The 21,759-nt window shown below is 40.9% G+C and overlaps 2 protein-coding genes across 2 annotated transcripts; one reads left to right on the forward strand and one right to left on the reverse strand.

The window, feature by feature from the left end:
* Window positions 1-1,803: 1,803 nt before the first annotated feature.
* On the reverse strand, window positions 1,804-8,024 carry LOC119738446 (putative defense protein Hdd11-like). The gene is made up of 6 exons (XM_038213342.1): window positions 7,879-8,024; window positions 7,265-7,483; window positions 5,330-5,478; window positions 4,734-4,825; window positions 4,093-4,166; window positions 1,804-3,224 (listed from the first exon to the last, which is right to left on the reverse strand). The coding sequence occupies exons 2-6, from the start codon at window positions 7,458-7,460 to the stop codon at window positions 3,154-3,156; spliced, it is 582 nt and encodes a 193-aa protein (XP_038069270.1). The 5' UTR covers window positions 7,461-7,483; window positions 7,879-8,024; the 3' UTR covers window positions 1,804-3,153.
* Window positions 8,025-10,528: 2,504 nt separating this feature from the next.
* LOC119738780 (scavenger receptor cysteine-rich domain-containing group B protein-like) lies at window positions 10,529-21,004 on the forward strand. The gene is made up of 9 exons (XM_038213740.1): window positions 10,529-10,959; window positions 14,685-14,723; window positions 15,426-15,779; window positions 16,327-16,662; window positions 17,333-17,680; window positions 18,354-18,692; window positions 19,148-19,603; window positions 20,238-20,360; window positions 20,501-21,004. The coding sequence occupies exons 1-9, from the start codon at window positions 10,887-10,889 to the stop codon at window positions 20,653-20,655; spliced, it is 2,223 nt and encodes a 740-aa protein (XP_038069668.1). The 5' UTR covers window positions 10,529-10,886; the 3' UTR covers window positions 20,656-21,004.
* Window positions 21,005-21,759: the final 755 nt, after the last annotated feature.

Genomic DNA, 21,759 nt, shown 5'->3' on the forward strand with positions numbered 1-21,759 from the left:
TTCTGCAACAGAAATCTGTACTGTTTTTTTTTTAATATAGGCCTACAATATCAGATCTGACATTTTCAAAGTGTCTACTTTTATCAAACTAGTAATAAAGAGCCATATCCCTTCTGAGTGATACCAGTTTGCTTCTTCCCCGGGTTTTGCTTGGCATCGTGACCTTGGTCGTGATCCCTGGCTACATGGCAAACATGGCTTCTGACTAGCGCCCCTTCAACATAGATGCTGACAAAAATAGGGAACTGCCTACATAGGGCTGGATAGCTCAGTTGGTGGAGCACCGAAACGGCAATCCGGAGGTCGCAGGGTCAAACCCCGTTTGTCCAACCTTAAAACAAGGTCTACTCTTACCTACCTTACGGGAAAGATGTTTGTCCAGATTCCCAGATCCAAACTGTGTGGGTTCCCGTCTATGTTTGCTGGTTTTTGTTCAATTGAAATCAGTCACTCAGGGCCATGATCAAAATAAGTTCAGTTTACTGTCTTGCGTGCTGGGGAAAAAAAATTAGTAGCTGGTCCCGCAATTTGGAAAATTTTCAAGGAATTCTACCATCCAATTTCCGACATTTCGAGAAACAATCAGGTCTGCTTCAATCGTGCAGCAACAAGAAAGTTAACGAAGAGACAAAAATCTGATCTCATTTTTATTAGAGAACGGTTGGCAGGAGAGAAACTAGAACCTTTTCAAATGGCCCAGAGATGACGGCGCACAAAACACCAACAATATTGAATGGTAAGGCCTTGAAGCAAAAAAAGCACGTCACGTCGTCCACGTAGCTTCATCGCTTCGTTGACTCTCTCACGTCCAAACTTGGTGTCAAGAAAAATATCGGCATACCTGAACTACACGCCCAAACGGTGTTGTCTTTGCTGTACTGTGACAAGTCCAAAAGCTAGGACAAAAGCAGGCAGTTGAATAGGCGTGCCAAACGTTTATGTCAATGGCTTGGGAAATGGTCAAAAGAGAGGTGAAGGTCGCTTGCTCCCCCCCCCCCCCCGCCCCTCCTTCACCCCCATACTAAAGTGTGAGAGAAAAAAGGGTAGACACTTATCTCCAAGAGGTTTTTTTCATGATATGAGTTTGACATGTTACTGACATACTTTCACAGCTGTCATGTTTAATGTATATCATTATTTCTGGCTCGGCAGCAAACGGCCATTTTGCATATATGAAGCTGCAAGCATTAACAATAATATCAGTGTCTTTTGTCTTGAAAGTTTATTTCGTGATATATTTTTGCCAGTGTTTTACCTGCAAGTGTCTTTAAAAAACCAACAAGAACATTTCAACTGTAAAACAGGTTTCAAAAGACAATGATACACATTGTTTTCCTTCCAAATTTGGGACACCGTGCTCATGTATAGTCCAATGGTGCCTGCAATGTCTACAGTGGGCAGAACATTAAGTTTTCGGAGCCTTCTTTAAAGCACCTGTAACTGACTATAACTTTCTCTGAGCACAACCACGCCATTTGCATCAAATCTGGTTTACTGCATGTCATGTTTTATTCCATAAAGGTACGCACCTAATTGAGGAAGTGTCATGACGGTGCAATTCTTAACGAAATCTCGAACAGCAAGCAAAAGTTACTGTGATCTGTATTTTGTAGTTCTCGTTTGCGAACTTATATTTTCTGCCTACCCACCATGAACTTGAGAGGCTCACGCTTAATGGAAGTGAGGTAGTTAGATTTAATTAGAAAAAAAACCAAATAATTAATAGCAGTTAATCGCAGGTGCTTATACTATGGCTTTCCTGAACAAAAAAATGAAGAAAGTGGAAGATTAGATCGCACACACTAAGGCTAAAACTGAAACCAGGAAACGTACACCGGTTTATTCCCACGTACAAGTAGGGCCTAATCGTAAATAAACAGTTACCTGACAGAAAACTTAATATTTACTACCGAAAAAACTTCAATAAAACTGTTTTTGTAACCTTCTATATTATGTCATACGGAGCCATCATTGTTTAGCCGCAAGGCCATGGAATTTGGAGGAAGAATTTTTGTTATATTGATCGTAATCTCCCAAAGTTATTCTTTATTATACACAATGCCTTAATAAATCCCTTTCATCTGATCAGGGCCGTCGATCGCCGCAAAAATAGAAGTTCCATTCCAAGGTTTGATAAAATTTCCATTTCACAGTCACACGGGGATTCCTTCAGGTGTTGTTTTTCATTCAGTGACAAGTGGAATGGAACATTCCATTAATTATGGTTATATGGACAAACTGATTTGTACAAGTCTGTGGCTTTGACCATTGCTTACCACGCGCCATTTCGGGCATGTTCATACACGAGTGAATGTAAGATAGTGTATAAGAATTGCCTCATGGGCAAGTAGACTTCGACGATGTGATATTATTACATTTCGAATACAAGGGCATTTTGATCTATTATACTAGGATATAATAATTATTGTTAGGTTAAAACTAAACGACATATATTTTAACAGAAAAAGTCAAACTTTCAACCCATCACCTAAAGGTTATTTATACCTCCCTGCATAATAGGACTCCCATTATTATGAAGGCAATATGTACATATATACATTCTAAAAAGTCCCGAGTCAGTATGCGCCAGAATCCAGGTCAAATTGACCTGGAACTTTCCAAGGTCAGAATGTCACTTTTTCTGGGCCAAAAATGAAACTTTTGCCAATTAGGTTTGGGGTCGATATGACCCGGAAAACGATCCACAAAAGTGTCATCTGACCTAGAAAAGTGGCATTTGACCCAGAAAAGAGACATTTGACACCGAAAAGTGACATTTAACCCAGAAAAGTAACATTTGACCAAGAAAAGTGACATTTTGACCCTGACCAGTTTATCGGATCAAATGACCCGGATTGGACTTCTCAGAATGTACTTTTTATTAACAGATATCACTCAACATTGCATTAAGTCAAGTTCTTGGTAATATGAACTTTAACATTCTTCGTTGTTAATGTGAAGGGTAATAGGTGCTTGATTTAATTACATATGGAATAGTCTAAAATGCCATGAGAAAATATTATATAATCGTAGGATTTTGGTAAATTCAGATTATTTTACAACAGTGACTAGCAAATTCAAAGTTGAAGACAAAGTTATTCACAAATCCTGTGAACTTTTCCATGGAAGACCTCGATTTCATGAAACACCGATTCACTTCCGCACCACGTATGCCAACAAGACCATCGCAGATAGAAGCATGCCTTGACTTCTAACACCATTCGCTGAAATCAGAGAGAAACAAAACTATGGCCATGATTCAAATAAAAAAAACACAGATTTAGGCCCAAAAAAAAGTCTCCGGTTTCTGGTATGGAGCTTGCCCCAAAAGTGGTGCGGCGACGCGGCTTTTTTTTTTTTACCTGTTTTTTTTTTTTTTTTTTTTTGGCTTCAAATGTCGGCTGATGACTGCAAATGGTGCCCGACTAAACTTAGTGCAAATATATGGGAGTCCAGAGAGGCCACATAAATCTTATTCTCGATCATAACCCCATCTAAAAACACGTTAAAATTGTGCAGCAGCAGAATTCCAGTCAAACCAGTGAGTTTGGCGGTTTTGAAACATCATCTGGTATTGAAAAAAAAACTTTTTCATTTTGCCGACGCACATGGCTACGGCGACGCGCGCGCATACCAGAAACCGGAGACTTTTTTTTTGGCCTTATCAAAGGTGTTTTTTTCTAAACCTTCCCTCCTTTGCTTCTAGTCTTGCCAAAACCCGGATATAGTTGAAACTGTGCCCGAGTTAAGTGCCCAAACTCCCGCAGAACCTCTTTATAAAAAAAAATTGCTTTCATTATTATTTGCCCAATTCAATAATTCCCTATACAAGCACAACAGGAACAAAAGCACGCAAGGTCGTCTGGGGTCACTTGTTCTCAGCAATAGATGATGGTTATATTTGCTGTGTCATCACTTTTACCATTGTATTTGCACGTAGCCCACGTAAAACATATCCAGGTGAATTTACCACGTAAGTCATAACATCAAAAGAGTCAAATACAGTTAGCAACTTTAAATTCGGTTCAATTTCAGTCACGTGACAGTCACGTGACAATTAATTTGCAAAACTGGCGAGAAACATATACGCACCACTTCCAAATGTGATCTCCGCTGACAAGACTTCCGTCCAGTATTCTTCCTTACTTAGGCCAACAACTGTTGCGCTGTAAACAATCATTACATTGAAGAACAAAAATTAGCCAGTGTTTTTGAAGTAGAGAATTTGCTTAATTGTAGCTATCTGTGCGGAGATTGTGAGTTTGACGACTTCAAACATGGGAGGATTATGAACAACCATACAAACATGGGAGGATTATGAACAACCATAGAAACACCAAGGGCACAGGTTTTTGTAAAGATTTTATTGCTGGGTCACGATGATTCAAACGAATTTTCAGGTTTTTTGAAATCTAGGCTTCTTTTGCAGCTTCGGTTTCATCTCTAACTCCACAATCACTCCGAAGCCAGTTCTACACAGAATAAGCTATAAAGACTAATTCCGGATTCGCGAGAGAGGGCAGTATATTAAAATGTGATATGCACACACTGTGTCAATTGTATCTACTCTTTGGGCCTACACACGTATGAAGGGTTGACCTTTTTTTATAATGTCGTCAAGTACTGAAATAAAATAACATTGGGCACCAAGATGAGCAGAACTACTGAGCTCATTTTAATCTCGGTGCCAAGAAGAAATGAACTTGAAGTGAAATGAAATATCAGTGTTTTACTTGAATAAGAGGGGGCCGATGTCAGTGCTTGGACCCATCCATGTCGCTGTGACTCTAGTCTTCTTGTTCCTGTCTGCATGTCCCCAAGCACTCTGAAATATTACAACAAAACCAACATTAGAATTCTAACCTTTTTAAGCTGGTGTTTAAGACATTTTGGTCATTATCTAACAATATGCGGAGTTGGTTTCCATGACAATTTCAAAGGCTGGTGATGCACATGTAGGCCTACACACAAGTCTTGTTGGACGACTTTATCTTAACTTTGGTATAGACAATCACTTGAAGTACAGTATGTTGCTTAAGAACACTGACAGTACGGCGCCCTTGATGGGTTATAAAAGAAACGGACCATTTCTCAAACCATGACCTCGTCTGTTGTTCGGCTTCGTCTCAGGCCGTACCAGGACCATTTTGTAGCATTTATGTGGAAATCAAGTGGAATGACTCCAAATTCTAATAGACTTTGATGTTCTAGTGTATATATAAGAGACAGTTTCGCTGGAATCACCGAAGTTAAGGGGCCTAATAATATGAGACTGGAGCCTTGTGCCGAGGTCCGAACAAATCCATGGTATCAGAAATGATGGCCTTACATTATGCGTTCCGCATTCGATGAACTGCGTTCCATCGGCCGGTTCGGAGATGAAGCTGCCTACAGCGTCATAAGTCGGGCCCCCGACTCGTCGAGCTTGCACGAAGAATCCACGGAATGGCGCGGCTGCGTCCTTAGCGTATACACTCACTGTAAGTAGAAATACAACTCTTCATGAGACAAGGTGAGAGTTAAAGTAGCAAACACCGTGCTCTTAAAACATTATTTTTTCCTGATGAAGATTCAATTTGTATATTTTGTTTTAACGAATAAAAAGCTACTTTATTCCGAATTGGGGCGTCCACAACCACATGGAAAATTGCTTTCATTTTGCGCCGCCCTCAGAGAGCCGATTTATTGTCTGACAGCTAACCATTCTTTGTTTGTTGAAGAAATAATTCAATAACTAAACGTCGGTCATTTTTTTTTCGTTCGACGTTTCTTTCATTCAAAACTGAATAACTTTTATGTTGCTACAAAAATAGCAATTGAAAAAAAATCTATTTTTCGAGGTGAAACTCGAAAATTACGCGGGAACTCATCTTCAACATTGCCTCTGAAAGCCGCCCCCCGCGAAGACAAGTGGGAAGTTGACAAAAGTTTGATATTTATTATCTCATAATCGTGTAATACGTCAAAATGCTGAGAAATAATTCCGCTGAACATGCTGTCTTTTTAAAGGAACATTACAGTCGCAAAAGATAAGAAAGGTGTAACAACTTTGTTTGTTTTAGGTCTGAGCACCTTCCTTTAACCAACTAAAACCCATTCATTGTTTCTACTCTCCGTCCACCACCCGCTCCATACACTTAAGGAGAAAGACATAAGAAACCCATAATTCCCCGATTCATTGGCACAAGAAATAATGCACTGTAAAAAGAAATTCAAAGTAACTTTAAAAAGTATGATATGAAAAGAGTAAGGCTTTGAATCCAGCTGGGGTCAAAGTTTTATTGTTAAAACGATAAGCTAGAAAGCTAACGAAAAAAGGCAAAGTCCGATCGTGCACGGCCGGTGTTGTTTTTGTGGCAACTGTTTTATTGACACACTGATTAATGCACAGATATGCATCATAATTAGCCTTTGTCCCATTCCTATGTAATGCAGTGAGGACGGCTTAACCCTCGTAAATTCCCCCCCCCCCTCGAAAAATAGGGGGGGGGGGTCCTCTGTTGCGTAGTCCAAAACATATCAAAGCAACAAACTCGAAAATAATTTCGTCAAAATAATTGCATGCGTTCGTTCTCTGTCATGTTATACCGATATAAGTCTTTGTCATAAATTCAAACTTCAACTGGAGCAAATAATATGATCAGCAGCAGAATTGGAAAGTTGTACATATATTATTTCATATAAATGTGTTTTCAAAGAACCAAAAGTTCTTCACATACATGAAGAACGACTAGTGGTAACTGGTATATTTTTGTGTGACGTGTGCCGGACAACAATCAGCATTTTCAACAGTAAATGTTGTTAACATAAGAAAACCTGTGTAAAAATGGCGATGATTTTAGATATGGCGATAAGAATGTAGCCTAACCGAAGCTCGATAGAGCTCGCAGCAATCAGGACAATGAACATGTAACAACAACTTCGTTGACAACAATAAATAAAGCAATTCTGATGAGTTTGATGGCAATGGTGTGACGATGGCAACTGTAATTGACAACGACAACAGCGACAATGACATTAGCGACGATGCATGGATGACGGTTAAGGTGATGATGATGATGACGATGACGTTCAATGGCGATGGCAATGATGACCAATTAACACGACAGCCACGAGCTAATGATTTATAGTGACAATGATAATCGATGACGAATTGACAGACGTTTATGACGCTTTCGACAATGACGTTACGGTGGCAAAGCCAGCAAATGACAGCAGCATTAACATGGCGACATTCACGATGACGATGGCCGTGGTCACTTACCATCAATCGACTTCGCCTTCTCGTACTTATCAGCATTCAAACTGATGGCAAACGGCACTTTTCCCGATGCGGTGGTTGCTCCGTGTCCTGGCAACATGGTTTCACACAGTTGTGGATTTGCCCCTGTTGGTGGTCCGTCGGGGTTAGCCAATGCCACCGCCACAACCATCACCAACAACCATACTGACTTATACATGGTGAAGCTGTAAGCGTGAGTTCCTAAGGTAAAAATCAACCAAGGATCACATGTGAACAAAAAATAACGGACTATGGATTATACTTCTGATGATTATTTAATCGTTATTGCGGTTGCATTAGATTTTGGAACCAAAACGCTATACGGAAAATAAAGAACAGGGGACATAACACACCTGTCACAAATCAGTTTCAATTTATACTTACATAGACTCATTGCATAACGCAGCCATCGTGCTGTTTCATGCAGATGTCGTTTTGTTATTTGAATTCATTAACAATGATTGTACAAGCGGTCTAAAACATCCCTGTTAAACAAAAGCGCACACCTCAAATGTGGCTGCCGTACAGACAACTTAAATGCAAACATGGAACATATACGATGCTGTAATTTTTTTTTTACAGGTTTACAGACTTACGTTTCGGCTGAGAAAAATCCTAAATGATTTGAAGAAAAACCAGAACTACCACAGAGCAACGGGTTATATGTTCCTTGATGTCCTGTGTTTTGGCAGTGCACTTGTATCGAACTGTGGTAATAGCGTTACAAGTGGTTAAATTGGTGTGGACTATTCGAGTGCAAAGTCCACGGATAGCATAACGCACACCCATAATGAATGGCCATATCGTCATGGAGAGATAAGATAAAATATTCTGGACAAATTATGATAAAAGGGAGTGGAAAAGTACCGTAGTGCGTATAAGTCGTGGCCGCATTATGCAAAGGTGTGTAAAAGAAAGTTGACCCCCCCCCCAATAAAAGTGTTTTAGTTTAAACATTAAGACAAGATAATCTGTCATCGACCACTATACGGGCCGATTTGTTTGATCGCATAAAATTGATTTTTAATTATAATCTTATTTCAATTTAAGTATTGAAAACAAAGAAAGGAGTGGTCTTTTCTTTGATACGTGAGCAGTGCGCATTCATTTCTTTCTTTCTTTTATATTTTTTTCAGATTTTGGGGTATTTTTTACTGACAGCATTTGAAGATTTGCGTTGCAACGTTTTTCATCTGCCGAGTCACTTGGAAAGTTCAACTGTTTGACATATGGGGGCGCTCTTCACTATTACCGTGAAGACATTAATACCGTTGGGGTGCACACCGGTAATTAGGCTGAAACCCATCCGCCGAGGTAATGAATAAAAGTTATACCCTCAAAATTTTCTATATAAGAGAGTTCTGAGAGCCATAAAAGTGGGGAATTGAAGAGATATGGTAATGAACCTCTGGCCCGGACTTGGGGCTTCCAATTCTGAGCATTTTGGATGAAATTGGGCTCGAAAGTGGCGCTTTTTTGCCATGTTTTTGAAGATCGCTACTTTTCCGCTTTGGGGAAAATAGGGGTCGTCTTCTTTGGGTGAGAAAATATCGAAAAGTCAATGGTCAACCCACCAAAAAAAAATGAAAAGAAAATGAAAGATGACATGTTGATCCTTATTTTTTCTGTGCAGCTTGAATACCTGTGAGAGTTCTGAGTATTTTTAAAAGAATTTGGGAAGTATGGGCACTTCGCACTAGTGTCTATGGGAATTTTATTGCAGGGTTGCACCCCTTAGGGATTCAGCTATGAAGTGTGCACATTATTGGCCATAAAGCGCAATTCCATTGCCATCAGGGTTTTTTTACTTCGAGATTTATGCTAGGAATTTTTCACAGCTGCACGCATGGGCTTTTGGCCTATCGAAAATCACAAGACATAATGGTTAGATTTAATGCAACAATATTGTGTGTGCTGAAAAAAAGGTCTAAAGCATTTACGCCTTAATAGGGGGCGCTGTTTATCTATAAACTAATTACTGTAGTATGTATCGTTTATAAAATCGCGTTATGTATATTGATAACAATAAGGTGAAGAGGCTGATGGATTGAAATGAAGCAATGTCCTTTTAAATAAGTTGCCCTCTTTGTGCATTTTGAGTTTCACCGCTAAAAAAAAAATACAAAAGTAGTTTGAACGGAAACATCGCACGAAAAATTTCCGCCATCGTGTATTTATGGAATAATAGTTGTTTCAGAAATTCGAAATTTATGCATTCCAACAATAAATCAGCAAAGGCGGATGGGGGGGGGGGGCAACGGAGCCATGGTCCCCCCAAAAAACTAACCCATTTTTGTTTTGTTTTAAGTGACGTCGCAAAAAAGGAGGCAATGCATATACCACCATCTTTTCCTCAAAATAAAGTTGTCAGAAATTGCCTCAGATCGCACCCCATAGCATCTAGAATCCCAAAACAATTCGGGGCCCTTTAGCGGGCCCCAAACCCCATGTCGTAATATTTGGGACCACTTTTTGGGGGACCAACATTTTTTTTGGCCGCCCCCCCCCCAAAAAAAATTGTGTTCTGGATCCGCCCTTGTAAATCAGGCGGATTGTATTTATGCGTTAAGGGCTCAAAGCCTATCCCAAATTAACGCCCTTTTCAGAGGGCTATTGACGCCAAAAAAGTCACGATAAAACATAACAATTGAAATTTCGTTAGGAGAAAAATTCAACTTGGAGCTCGGGGAGATCATATCTTTAATGCCATGTAGGATCATTTTCAAGTACCTGGAAAAGTACCTTCTATTTTCACGACAGAAATCTTGCTCAAACTGAAGTTAGGATTTGGATAAAATGCTTTTTGAAATAATTCCGCCTTAAATATCGTTTGGAGGACAATCATTAAAATGTGGTTCAAAATAGGTTGCCAGCGGACACACTTTTTACTTGCATTTAGCAACAGAATCTATACGAGACACAATGAATCGTGTTTTCTCTTTTTTCAATTATAAAGCCACTCAGTGAGCTAAAACAATAACAGATCAGTTGTAATTGTGTACGCTCCCTTAATTTTATTAAGCCTTTTTGTTGCTTATGAGCAATATGATCTTACCTTTAGTTATTGATTGATGGTGTAATTATAAAGAAATAGGCACGAATATACTGTGCGAGTTCCGCACGGTCTAGTGACTTTGAAGTCGACCGTGCATTTCCCTGGGGCCAACCGTATTATTTACGCCTCGACCCCGACAAAGTGGCATGGGGGAAGGCCAACTCCCTCCTCACGCACCAATCAACTTGGATAAAGGGTTTAATGTTCATAATAAGGTGACGTCACGACCAGACAATATCAGAAGAAAGAGAGTCGTGTGTAGTGTGTAGTATTAACATACTCGACCTTGATCACATTCATTGTGCGCTTTATTGTCGTTGGCCTGTTTTACAAAGAGGTCGTGAATTCTGCACGCGCTACAGCTGTCAGTGGTAGACTGTCTGGGAGATTGATCAGATTTGTGGAGTGCTTGTGGTGCCTTCGGTCATGCACATCAGAGGCTGAATAGTGTTTATAGTTAGCCCAATAGTACCCAGCAAGATCCAGCATTATTTCACTCTGAAGGAGTCTTGAGCTCTTAGGCCGAGCTCACACTGCCCCCGGATCAACATGGCTGCCGGCTTCAAGATTTTCACTTTAGGAGCGTTTCTGCTGCATCTGTTCTTCCTGGGATGTGCTCAAGGTAAGAAGTGCATCGCAGGCAAAACAAAATCTTCATCATGTTCAAATTCAACTGATATGCCATACCTGGGCCTAGGGCGTGTCCATTCCCATTACTTCGTCCGAGTCAAAAAAATTCATCATGTCAGCGCCGTAACGTCGTTTCTCAGTTTTGACAATTTGAGAATAACGCACATAGAGGTTCGCGTCCTGCTCTGTTAAGTCAGTGAAGTATAATCAAGACAAAAAAAAAGAAGTGTAGGCATGAAGGCCTATTCAAAACCATTTTCAGATACTTGTTTTTTTTTAAATGAGATGAACATACAGCGATCATCTCTGAGCAATAATGCAAGTGGAGTTATTTTTTGAGGGGTGGGGAGGGAAGTATCAAGCAAAAATAATATCGCTATAATTAAATTCAAATGTCTTGACAACAATATAGCTCTAAACAAGCCTCAGGGTTTTCTGCTGAAACTGCCCCATCTGCATATTGTTTGTATTTTCCCACGTACTTTATTTCTTTTATTACAAAAAAGGGTGTGTTTCCTTCACATTTTTATTCCTTTAATTTTCCATTGTGCAATAACCCAAAACGCACGAATAAATTGAGACACCGACGCACTAGTACACAACAATGGAGAAATAATTTGTTACTAGTACATAATTATGAATTTTGAAATGATTTTGTAAAACGCGACGTGTTTAATGAAGGACGACATAGTGTGACACATCGAGAGGCCTCACGTGATGAATGTCCGTGCATTATGTTAATCGATAGGCCTACATATACAGTGCCATCTGTCACTAGGAATTCAAAATAAGGCTAGATCGTAAAATGAGCCTATATTCTCTGACCTCAGCAACCTAATACTTTTTATTACCTAATTAAAGAATATTATGGATCATTAATTACTTTCGCTTACAAATTCCAGAATAACCGTTGGCACTGAAATTAAGCAAGAAATTGTGAGTTTTCTTCCCAATGTTCAGGATAGGCTACATGCAAGGCGGAGAGAAATAATCATGAAATTTATATATTTTCAAAATTGTCACTAATCCTTTGGGATGATGTTTGGAACGGACATTTTAGGAGTCTTTTTCTGTGTTCTTTTTTTTCCCCTTTCAGTTAATAGGCTTTTTAGAGGTATTTAAATTAAAAGAAAAACATATGAGGGTATTTAGTGTCCATGGAGCTCCAGGTCAATTGCAATTAAGCCATATAAAAAAAATAGCATGCCGGGTTTTTTCACAACCAAGACCGTGAGAATCGCATCCAGTTAGCCGTGTACTTCTTTCATCACGACACGTCTGAAGCTCAAAACTCTATAACACAAATACTATTCTGTTCACCTTTTCACGACTCCGTTATAAAATGAACAATACAAAATACCTGCCACTTTACAGCCGGTTTTTCTAAGCCTCAAGGCAAACCCGCGTTATTCTTAAGCTAATAGTGACAAGTCGAAGTTGGTTCTCAGCAAGGTACGAAGAAAAATAGGTGTGGAGGTTTCTTTTATGCTGCACTTGTGAGGCATTATTAATGAGGATTAGGTTGGAGGGCAATTTCAATTTTATCGAGGTATAGTCCTTGGGTGAGTCATTGAGCCCGCAGTGACGTACCCAGACACGTTTTGTTGTGAAGAGACAATAGTTTTTCTCTAGGGTTTTTCTCAGTATCTACGGAATATCATATGCCATTCTTTCGTGATTAATGATGTGTGAGAAGAAATAGGTACTGGTACTGGCTAATGTGCAGGCGTACACCCGATGAAAAGTATATTAAACATGCACATGCAACAAGAGAGTTTGGCTCTGCTCGATGCACTGATCTCCGTGTAGACAAGTGTGAGTGTTCAATTAAAGCTCTGGTCGTCTTGCATGCAAGTCAGAGCTTTTAAAAAAATGCGACGCCCCAAAATGCGACGCCGATGGCACATATGGAATACCATACTTTAGTTTTATATCGATTTGTGATACCTCGTGACTATAGCATTACTGCACATATTTTGTCTCCATCGACTAATTTTTCATAAACTTGTGTTCCGAATTGTTGACAATTTTTAGTAAATATTAAATTTGTTTTGTTTGTTTTTTTGGAAAAATAAATAAATTGGTAGTTAATTGTCATGGGAAACTTACATGCTTGTTTTGGTCAAGTTTCGGGGACAGAGATATGCAAAATAAACGCGCATGCGCATCGATTGAAACGAAAATCTGTGTTCCGAAAACTGTGAGCAAGAGTGTATTTTATGACGAGGACATGGCATTTGGTCAATTATTTTTGGTCGACTTTTCTTGGTCAGTTATTTTTGGTAAATCATTTTTGGTCAATTTTCTGTGACAGACAGACAGACGAACGTACCAACCGACCGACCACAACGTGATATGCAGAAGCTTCCGCCAGAGCCTATTCAGCCTAAAATGTAAATGTAAATTAAATGTTCTTGTTGGAGTAGTATATGGTGGACGATGCATGACTTCACTTCTAACTAGTAAAAGCTAATGGGCCATCCAGATTTTTATATGGCATATGGATTGTTATATGTGATTCGAGCTGGGTCATTTTGGGATACAAACAGACGTTTATTTAGAGCATATGAAATACAAGTTTATTATGTTTCAAGTCAAAAATTACATTTTATTATCTTTAATTTCTAAGTCAGGTTATGTTTCACTGCTTCAATAGATGGGATTTCTACTAGTGTTTGTAGTTTGTACCCACAAAATGGCGTCTTTACAGCGCCCTCATCGCTCAAAAATATGGCCAATTGCTCAGCAAATGTATGTGCTAACCAAAAGTCAGCTAGGACCAGTCACACGACGTACACAGTGCATGGAAATTTGGCGGGTAATGAGCGGTTTTTGCTAAGACAAATATTTTCTGTGCATAGCAAAATTGTCACGCTCGAGCAGCTCCGTAAATACGCTCTCTGTTGGCCCATGGAGGAATAAGAACATTGTGTTCTTATTCCTCCATGGTTGGCCTCTCCTTTCAAGGTACGTTGGCCCGGCCTCCAAAATTGAAGTAACAAGTTTGTGCCTAATTTCTTGTCAAATTCTCACTGAACCGTTGCGTGCAGCCGGCACCCTGCGGTTCATACAAGCCGAAAGGAGGACAAGTGTTAGGTTAATCGTTCAAGGTCTCTCCTTCAGCATGAACTTTTGCACGGACCTTGTATTTAATCGGCTGTAGCACTGAGCTGTTACGAGGATTGCCGAATCCTCTCAGCAGTACTGATGCCCTTGGCTTCTGGCCAATCTGAAATTTGTCAGTTGTGAGACCGAAACTTCAAATTGGAAAGTGTTACTTGCATCTACCCTTAATCTTAAAATTAACAAAGTCGATTTAAGTCTACAGTAATTTCAAGGCAATTATTTAAATTAAACACTGTGACGTAATTTTGAGAATTACTGCTTCCTTTGAGAGAGCCATTCTTCAGCAATTTTTGTAGTATTATTTGCTAATTGTTGTATTCTTTTTGATTTCTACTTGTGCATATTCTGATCTATGTTCTTCCTTGGGTTTTTAATGCGTCCCATCCAAGGTTAAAGTTTTCCGTCAATGTTCAAACTTTTAACGTGTAAATTGACTTCAAGTTGGTTTCACATTAAAAAAACATTACCTTTATAAACTTTCTTGTTGCAGATTTCTAGGAAAATCATTAAATATTCAAATAATATGAATATTCAATAAGACATAAATATTCATGTAATAGCTAGACCGTTGAATTTTTTTTTTATTCCCAGATCCATCACTATCTCAGCACTCCGACTCTTCACTACCAGGTGAGTATTAAATACGTTATTTTCTTGAAGCTTTACTTTAAAGAGAAGCACACGTGTTGTAACAAAGTGCGCAGCGTGCGGGTCCTATAGTGGATCGATGTATTGATATGAACATGGAAGGGACTAAGGTCTATGTACATGGGAAACAGATTCAGAGAGGAGCGATTCAGAGGACACATGGACGTGAGGAACGGTTCAGAGGACACATTCACAATTTTAAAAGTTCGATTTTTCAGAACTGAAATTTGCGACGTGTTCTATGTCAGATATTGGCACAAAGGCGAACAGGGAAAGGAAAAACATAGCTTCGAAGGAAGGCAGTCAAATGTTTGTGTTGGTTTTTATATTTCGCTATTTTGTCATTCCAACAATATAGACGCCAGAATGCGTCCGTTTCGGCTCTAAAATGCGTTTATCACGAAATGATAAAAGTAAGAAGGATCTTTACCAGTGGCGTAGCCACGGGAGGGGGGGGGGGCATGGGGGGGGGGGGGGGGGCGACAGCCCCCCATGAAAACCTTGTCGCCTCCCCCCCCCCCCCGTCACCCCCCCCCCCCACTGAGATTTTTAGTTTAAAAAAAAAATCATCATTGAAATGTTCCAGCCCCCCCCCCCCCCCCCCCCCCCACTGAAATATTCCTGGCTACGCCACTGATCTTTACATACAGTAATACACACGATGGTCCTTTGATTGGTTCTCAGATGGCACTGTGCGTCTAGCGGACGGGTTCCAGCCCTATCAGGGGCGGGTCGAGATCTACCACGAGGGCGTCTGGGGGACGATTTGTGACGCGGACTGGGGTACCAGTAACGCCCTGGTCCTGTGTCGTCAGCTGGGCTACGGTGGGGTCAGCAGCTCTGGGCTCGACAGCTTCGGTGAAGGCACCGGGCCGATCTACCTGGAGGGATTGAACTGTGGCGGGCACGAGGACGGGCTGGCGGACTGCCCCAAGACGGCATGGGCGGGGCCTGCTTCCTGTGACCACGCCCAGGACGTGGGCGTGACGTGCAGCGTAGGAGGGGACCTAGCTACACCCGCCCCGTCGGAAACTAAAGGTGTGCTCGTCATCTTGACGTGACCTGTTGCGAATTTCGAAAATTTTATCTTATATAGTGGCACTTTTTAACGGAAGGTGCACTAAATACCATTCACTTATCTTATAAAAAAAGGTATGTTTAACTAAAGGGGAATAAAAACGTGTAAAATATCTTTGTATAGAACCATATCACCTACAAACGTCAGCTTTCTCCTGTTGTCCACCATTTCTCACCTTTAGTTGGAAATAGTTCGTCATTACACTTATATTCATGTTGACAAATAGAAATAAATAAGTTGAATCCGCAGAGTAAAGGCAGAGATGTTACCAAGTTATCTGAGTGAAATTGCAATAATGGGGTTCCCGAATAACGGTGTTATAAAAAGCTATTCTTTTCTGTTTCTTTTCGTGTGTTTACAAAAAAAATTTAAGTACCTTGTATTGATCACATTTCAATATACGCAGTAGCTGTGTCGTGTTTTTTGTCCACTGGTTAATCTCGCGATCACTTCTTTAAAAAAATGCTTTTGGCTTTCTCATCATAAAAAGTTTTCATTCATATTTAGATGGTTCACTTCGTCTTGTCGGTGGTACCCATCTGCACAACGGTCGAGTGGAGATCTACTACCAAGGAGTCTGGGGAACCATCTGCCGTGACGAGACGGACGTGCAGGCACCGGACGTAGTCTGCAAGCAGCTTGGCTACGAGTCTGCAGACCCGCCCGCTGCTGTGCCTCCTGGGGGGTACGGACTGGGGTCAGGGGTCATCCACCTGGGTCACGTGATATGCGAGGGGAACGAGGCCAAGCTGGCGTTCTGCGCCCACGACAAGTGGGGAGAGAATGACTGTACGCATGCTGATGACGTCATGATTAGCTGCAAGACATACACTCCACCTGAAAGTATGATGTAAACATAGCGACACTTCATTGAAACCTCAAAATAATTTCAACTTGACAGTTAAATATCTCATCACATTTACCGACAGTTTCTTGTTTTTACTTTCTACAAGTCGATAGCTCTGGCTGAAATTGTGTATTAACCTTTTTTGCAAAACCACCCCTGCTCCCAACGCCAGTGATACAATTTGGAGAGGTTGTCGGATATACCACGTGAACTGACAAAAGTTAAAACGATGTAATACCTCTGTTTCGCCTTGGGATTGCTCTTTTCCTTTAGGGTATTTATTGACCGATATAAGCCTCCAGTTAGGCAGTCAGTTTCTTTTGATTTAGTGTCTTCGAATTTGTAAATGGAACTCGCCCTTTACGAGGCTTAGAGTCGATCACTCCGCTTTGGCTACAAATTTAGAGCAGGTATCACGCCTCAGTTGTGTGGTAGAGGTAGGTGCTATCTCAAAGCATCCACTATGGACTCATAACAGATCGTTTTGAATAAGGAACCATGTACCACTTAGCCAAGGAAGGGGAGATGAGCACATCAGATGTTGTAACTATTCCTCTAAACTAACAAACTTCTCAGTCCCAATTTGTACGGTACGAGCATCATGATCATGTAGAGCATGAAATCACATTCAAATCACCACACCTATCGTGTTATCACCGTTTACAGATGGCGACCTCCGTCTGGTGGCAGGGGGCGACTCCGCCCAAGGCCAAGTCGAGATCAACTACCAGGGAGTCTGGGGCACCGTGTGCGACACCGACTGGACCATCAAGGATGCCACGGTAGTCTGCAGACAGCTAGGCTTCAATCCAGCCCGGGCCTCCCTCTCCTACTCCTACTTCCTAGACGAGGACTCCATCAATCCTATCTTCTTCGATAACGTGGAGTGCGAGGGTTCGGAGGCTAAGCTGGAGGATTGCGTTCACTCCTGGAGGGGTGGGGCTTGCCAACACTTCGAGGATGTTGGGGTTATCTGTGGAGCTCCTTTTGTGTTCAAGCCAGTCACTACGGAAGGTTAGTGGAATGTTTTCCCTCATTTACCAGTCGTCCTATCCACGGACGATGGAACGGCTCTGTGAGCTCTTGTTTGGTACAATTTGTTTTGACGATGACCACGGGTCAACACTTCCACCTTCATTGATCCCACAATGTTTTGCGTTTCCTTCGCCAAATTTTGTTGAAGAGATTTTTCATCACAAGCACCTCTGCATGGGGCGGAGCTAGGGAATGAATGAAGTCTTAAACACAGCAGCCAATTAAGATCGTTCATTAACTTTCTATTTCAAATCTTATTCTGTAAGTTTTTTACTTTTACTCCACTTTGCTCCGTAAAGTTTTTTTTATTGAAATAACAACCAAGAATTAAGGATGCATCTGTTTTGGTTTTTTGTTCATAGTTTTTAATTTTGTAAAATCAAAATTTAGCTGCAAACATTATTTTCACCCTATTCCATGACCCATTTCAACATATGCTATAGTATCAAATTATTCAATATGCGAAAAGAAATGACCGAGTATGGTATAATCGTTCGTTCTTTCTTGCCGTTTGGACAGATAGGTCCTATTGCTAATTTTCAGAGGACCTTGATATTATATTTTCTTTCTTTATTTATATTTTCATTACTTAATATATTCAGTAATTAGTACAGTCAATTACTAACATTTTTACTCATTCTTTTTATCACAGACGGTCGAGTCCGCCTTATTGGTGGCACCTACCCTCATAATGGGCGTGTCGAAATCAAATACCAGGGGGAGTGGGGAACCGTGTGCGACCAAGGATGGAACATGGATGCGGCAAACGTGGTGTGCCGTCAGCTGAGCTACCCCTCAGCGGATAGCACCCTCCCGAGGGCGTTCTTCGGTGAAGGGTCAGGGGTCATTCATTTAGATCAGGTCACGTGCGAGGGCAGGGAGTCCGAGTTGGCGTTCTGCAATCACGCCAGGTGGGGCGAGAATCAGTGCGAGCATAGGCAGGACGCCAGCGTGGTGTGCACTGCGCCGCTGCCGGAAGGAGTGATGTCAGGTGAGGTGCTTGTCTTTTCATCTGATTGTCTGTTTGTTTTTTTGTCTAGCCTGTTTCACAAGTAGGAAGGCTTCTCTTGCCTCAGTTTATTCTGTGCTTTCTGCTCCAATGTAAGTCGAGATCATCACAAGTCTATCACAAGTTCGGTTGGCTACAAGTAAAACACGAGACAATTATTCATAAATGAGTCTTCCAGACAATTTCTCATTTCTTATTTTGTTTTACATACAGCGGGAAGCGTATAGGTTGCTCTTCATTTTGATATACATGTATCACTCAGTTTGAGAACTTGATATATGCAGATATTAAGAATGAAGAGGTACACTTCTCCTTCAATTGATTTCCATTGTGAAAGATTCTGGTCAAAAAGAAGGAAGTTCTTGGATTTGCCATTCATTTTGTTCAATTGGGTAATATATCACTGCTACTTTGAAATCATGCTCTCTCCATTGTAGATGGCTCCCTTCGGTTAGTTGGCGGCGAAGCAGCCAATCCGGCTGGCCGACTACAGGTGGTTTACCAAGGAGTTTGGGGCACAGTCTGCGGTGCCAACTGGCTCGACATCAACAGCGATGTAGCCTGCAAACAGCTTGGCTACAGGTCCGCCCACCCTGCCAGACCCGCCTACGATGATCCCGATCATGGCTCCTCTTCACCCATTATGCTTAGTGAGGTCAGCTGCTCTGGGGACGAGGAGCGTTTGGTAGACTGCTCCCACGACGGTTGGGCCGTGAGTGACTGCACTCACGACGGGGATGTTGGGATAACTTGCATGGATACCAGACCTACAACCCCGGGCCCAGAAACTACAAGTAGGCCTGTTGATGTCATTACTACAGTCAAACCCGCTATCGCAAGTCCTACTTTTGGCAAATCAACCGTGACTGCCCCATCTTCCCCACCAACTCCTTGTAAGTATGTTAATCAAGTTTTCTTTCTGCCTCTTTTCTACAACTTAAAGTTTGTATAGGCGTGTACAACTTAATTTCAAGACATCTATCCTTAAAGTGGAAGGATAGACTTAAGAGATTCCGATAAGACTGAAACTATCTTATTTTCAACCTTTTTATTAATCACGTGTAGAAAATACCACAACTGACATAGGCGTCGCCAGGATTTTTTCTAGAGGGGGGGGCACATTTTTTTTGCCAAAAAGATGCTTGTATTTCTCAACACATTCTCGATTTATCAGTTTTAGAGGGGGGCAGGGACATTTTGCCCCCCTCCCCCAGCTCACTAAATTTACACCACTTTGTCTTGGCGCCTCTTTTTTTTTTTTTTTTTGCTTTTTGCTTTTCCGGGGGGGGAAGGAAGTGCCCCCCTTGCCCCGCCCCCCCCCCCCCCCCCCCCCCTCGCGACGCCCATGACAACTGATTTGTCAATTTCATTTAAAAACAAAAGCGATATAGGGGATTTGGAAGAGCCAGACATTTGAAAAAAAAAACTTAACCCTGCATTTTTTTAATTTGGCGTCATTCCCGTTACCCATCAATTATTCTGTTATCGAAAAGAAGCATAAAGCAGACTTTACTCTCTTGAATTTAGCTGGAAATAAATCTGCTACCGGTGGAGACAATAAAGATGGGTTGGCCGGAGGACTTGGAGGCATTGGGGGACTGCCTTCTCCGACTTCCGGTCCCGTTGGAACGAATCCTAGGCCTATAAAAGGTAACTATTATTTCCAGCTCTTACCTTATAAAAAAGACGACTTGTGATGAGCCTAAGTTGAACCTTTTTGCCTAGCATTATGGTGGTTGGTGCATTCGCATTGCATACAAGTCTCGGTTCTGTTTTATCATTTTTGCCAGACGTCTTTCCACCGATATGGGTCATCGTTGTCCTCGTTCTCATGGTTCCCGCCATCATCATTATATTTGTCATTGGGATCTGCGTAAAGAAGAGACATCGCACATCGTACAAGCCTGTCGACCACGGTGCAATGCCCATGCCGGAGCGTGTTTAGTCTTACTTCGAGGCGCGCTTCTGTCTGGTGACAATAATGGTACTTTGCTTTAAATTAGTAGCTTGAGCCAGACATTTTGGTGCTGGGTAATTGTGCTCGCCTGCATCTGCGCTGCACGCCATAGATAGCTATGTAGATGGGCATTCCATTCTTTGTTTTATGGGCTTTCAAAGATAAAATCAAAATAAAACGTATTGGGACACGTCTAAACTGAAATATAATTACATGTATGCTTTGGCTTTTATCAGATCAGTTGTACAGTACTTCTATCAGATTAAATGTTTCCGCCTGTGCATCCCGTAAAAGCTGTGTCGGTGGCAAAGTTTGATTTCTTATTCTATTTATCGTGGTAAAATACATTTTTGGTAGGTTTTTGTCTTTAAAAATCTAGAGATACTTTGTTAGTGAACATATCTTAAGCGGTTATAACATTAATGTTATTAGTTTGTTGCTAGTAATAATTTGGAGTATTTTTTTCTGCATGGTCATCATCACTCTCAAATAACTCAAGAAACATACTCAACTTTTAATAGCACAAAATGCATAGTGTTATTTCAGTGTATTTCAGCAATTTTAAAACAACATGCACGCTATATATATTCTTATCATTACATAACACCGTATCTAAAACTGTAAAAAACTTTAAGAAAATAAAAAAAGTTAGCCTTGGATTATAAAATTATGCCTTTGTACCCTCCTCATCCGATATGCTCGACCAAAGCCGTGCATGTATAATAAAACATTTCATGCCCTAGGTTTTTAAAGAGAGAGAGCGCGTCGTAGAATTTATTCTACAGTGTGTGCCACAACAAGTGCAACATTCAGAAAACAAATTGTTAAAACTGTTTAATTTCGGGATTTTTTTCAAAGAAATGATACATTGCATTAAAGCCTGACTAATTCTCAATCCACTCCTTTTTACCCCATTCCATTTGGGTCCCTAGATCAAGGAATACAATCAATCAAGTGAAAGGGTGTAATTTTTACTTGGGTCACTTTCACCTGTGATGTCACCAACTTCAATGCCTATTCAATGCTTAACCCAGATTCAGCATGTCGAGATGAGAGTGGCCCAAGTACAATTTTACACACTATCACTTAATT

Source organism: Patiria miniata, unplaced genomic scaffold (genome assembly GCF_015706575.1).
Source record: "Patiria miniata isolate m_02_andy unplaced genomic scaffold, ASM1570657v1 HiC_scaffold_3, whole genome shotgun sequence".
NCBI lineage: Eukaryota > Metazoa > Echinodermata > Asteroidea > Valvatida > Asterinidae > Patiria > Patiria miniata.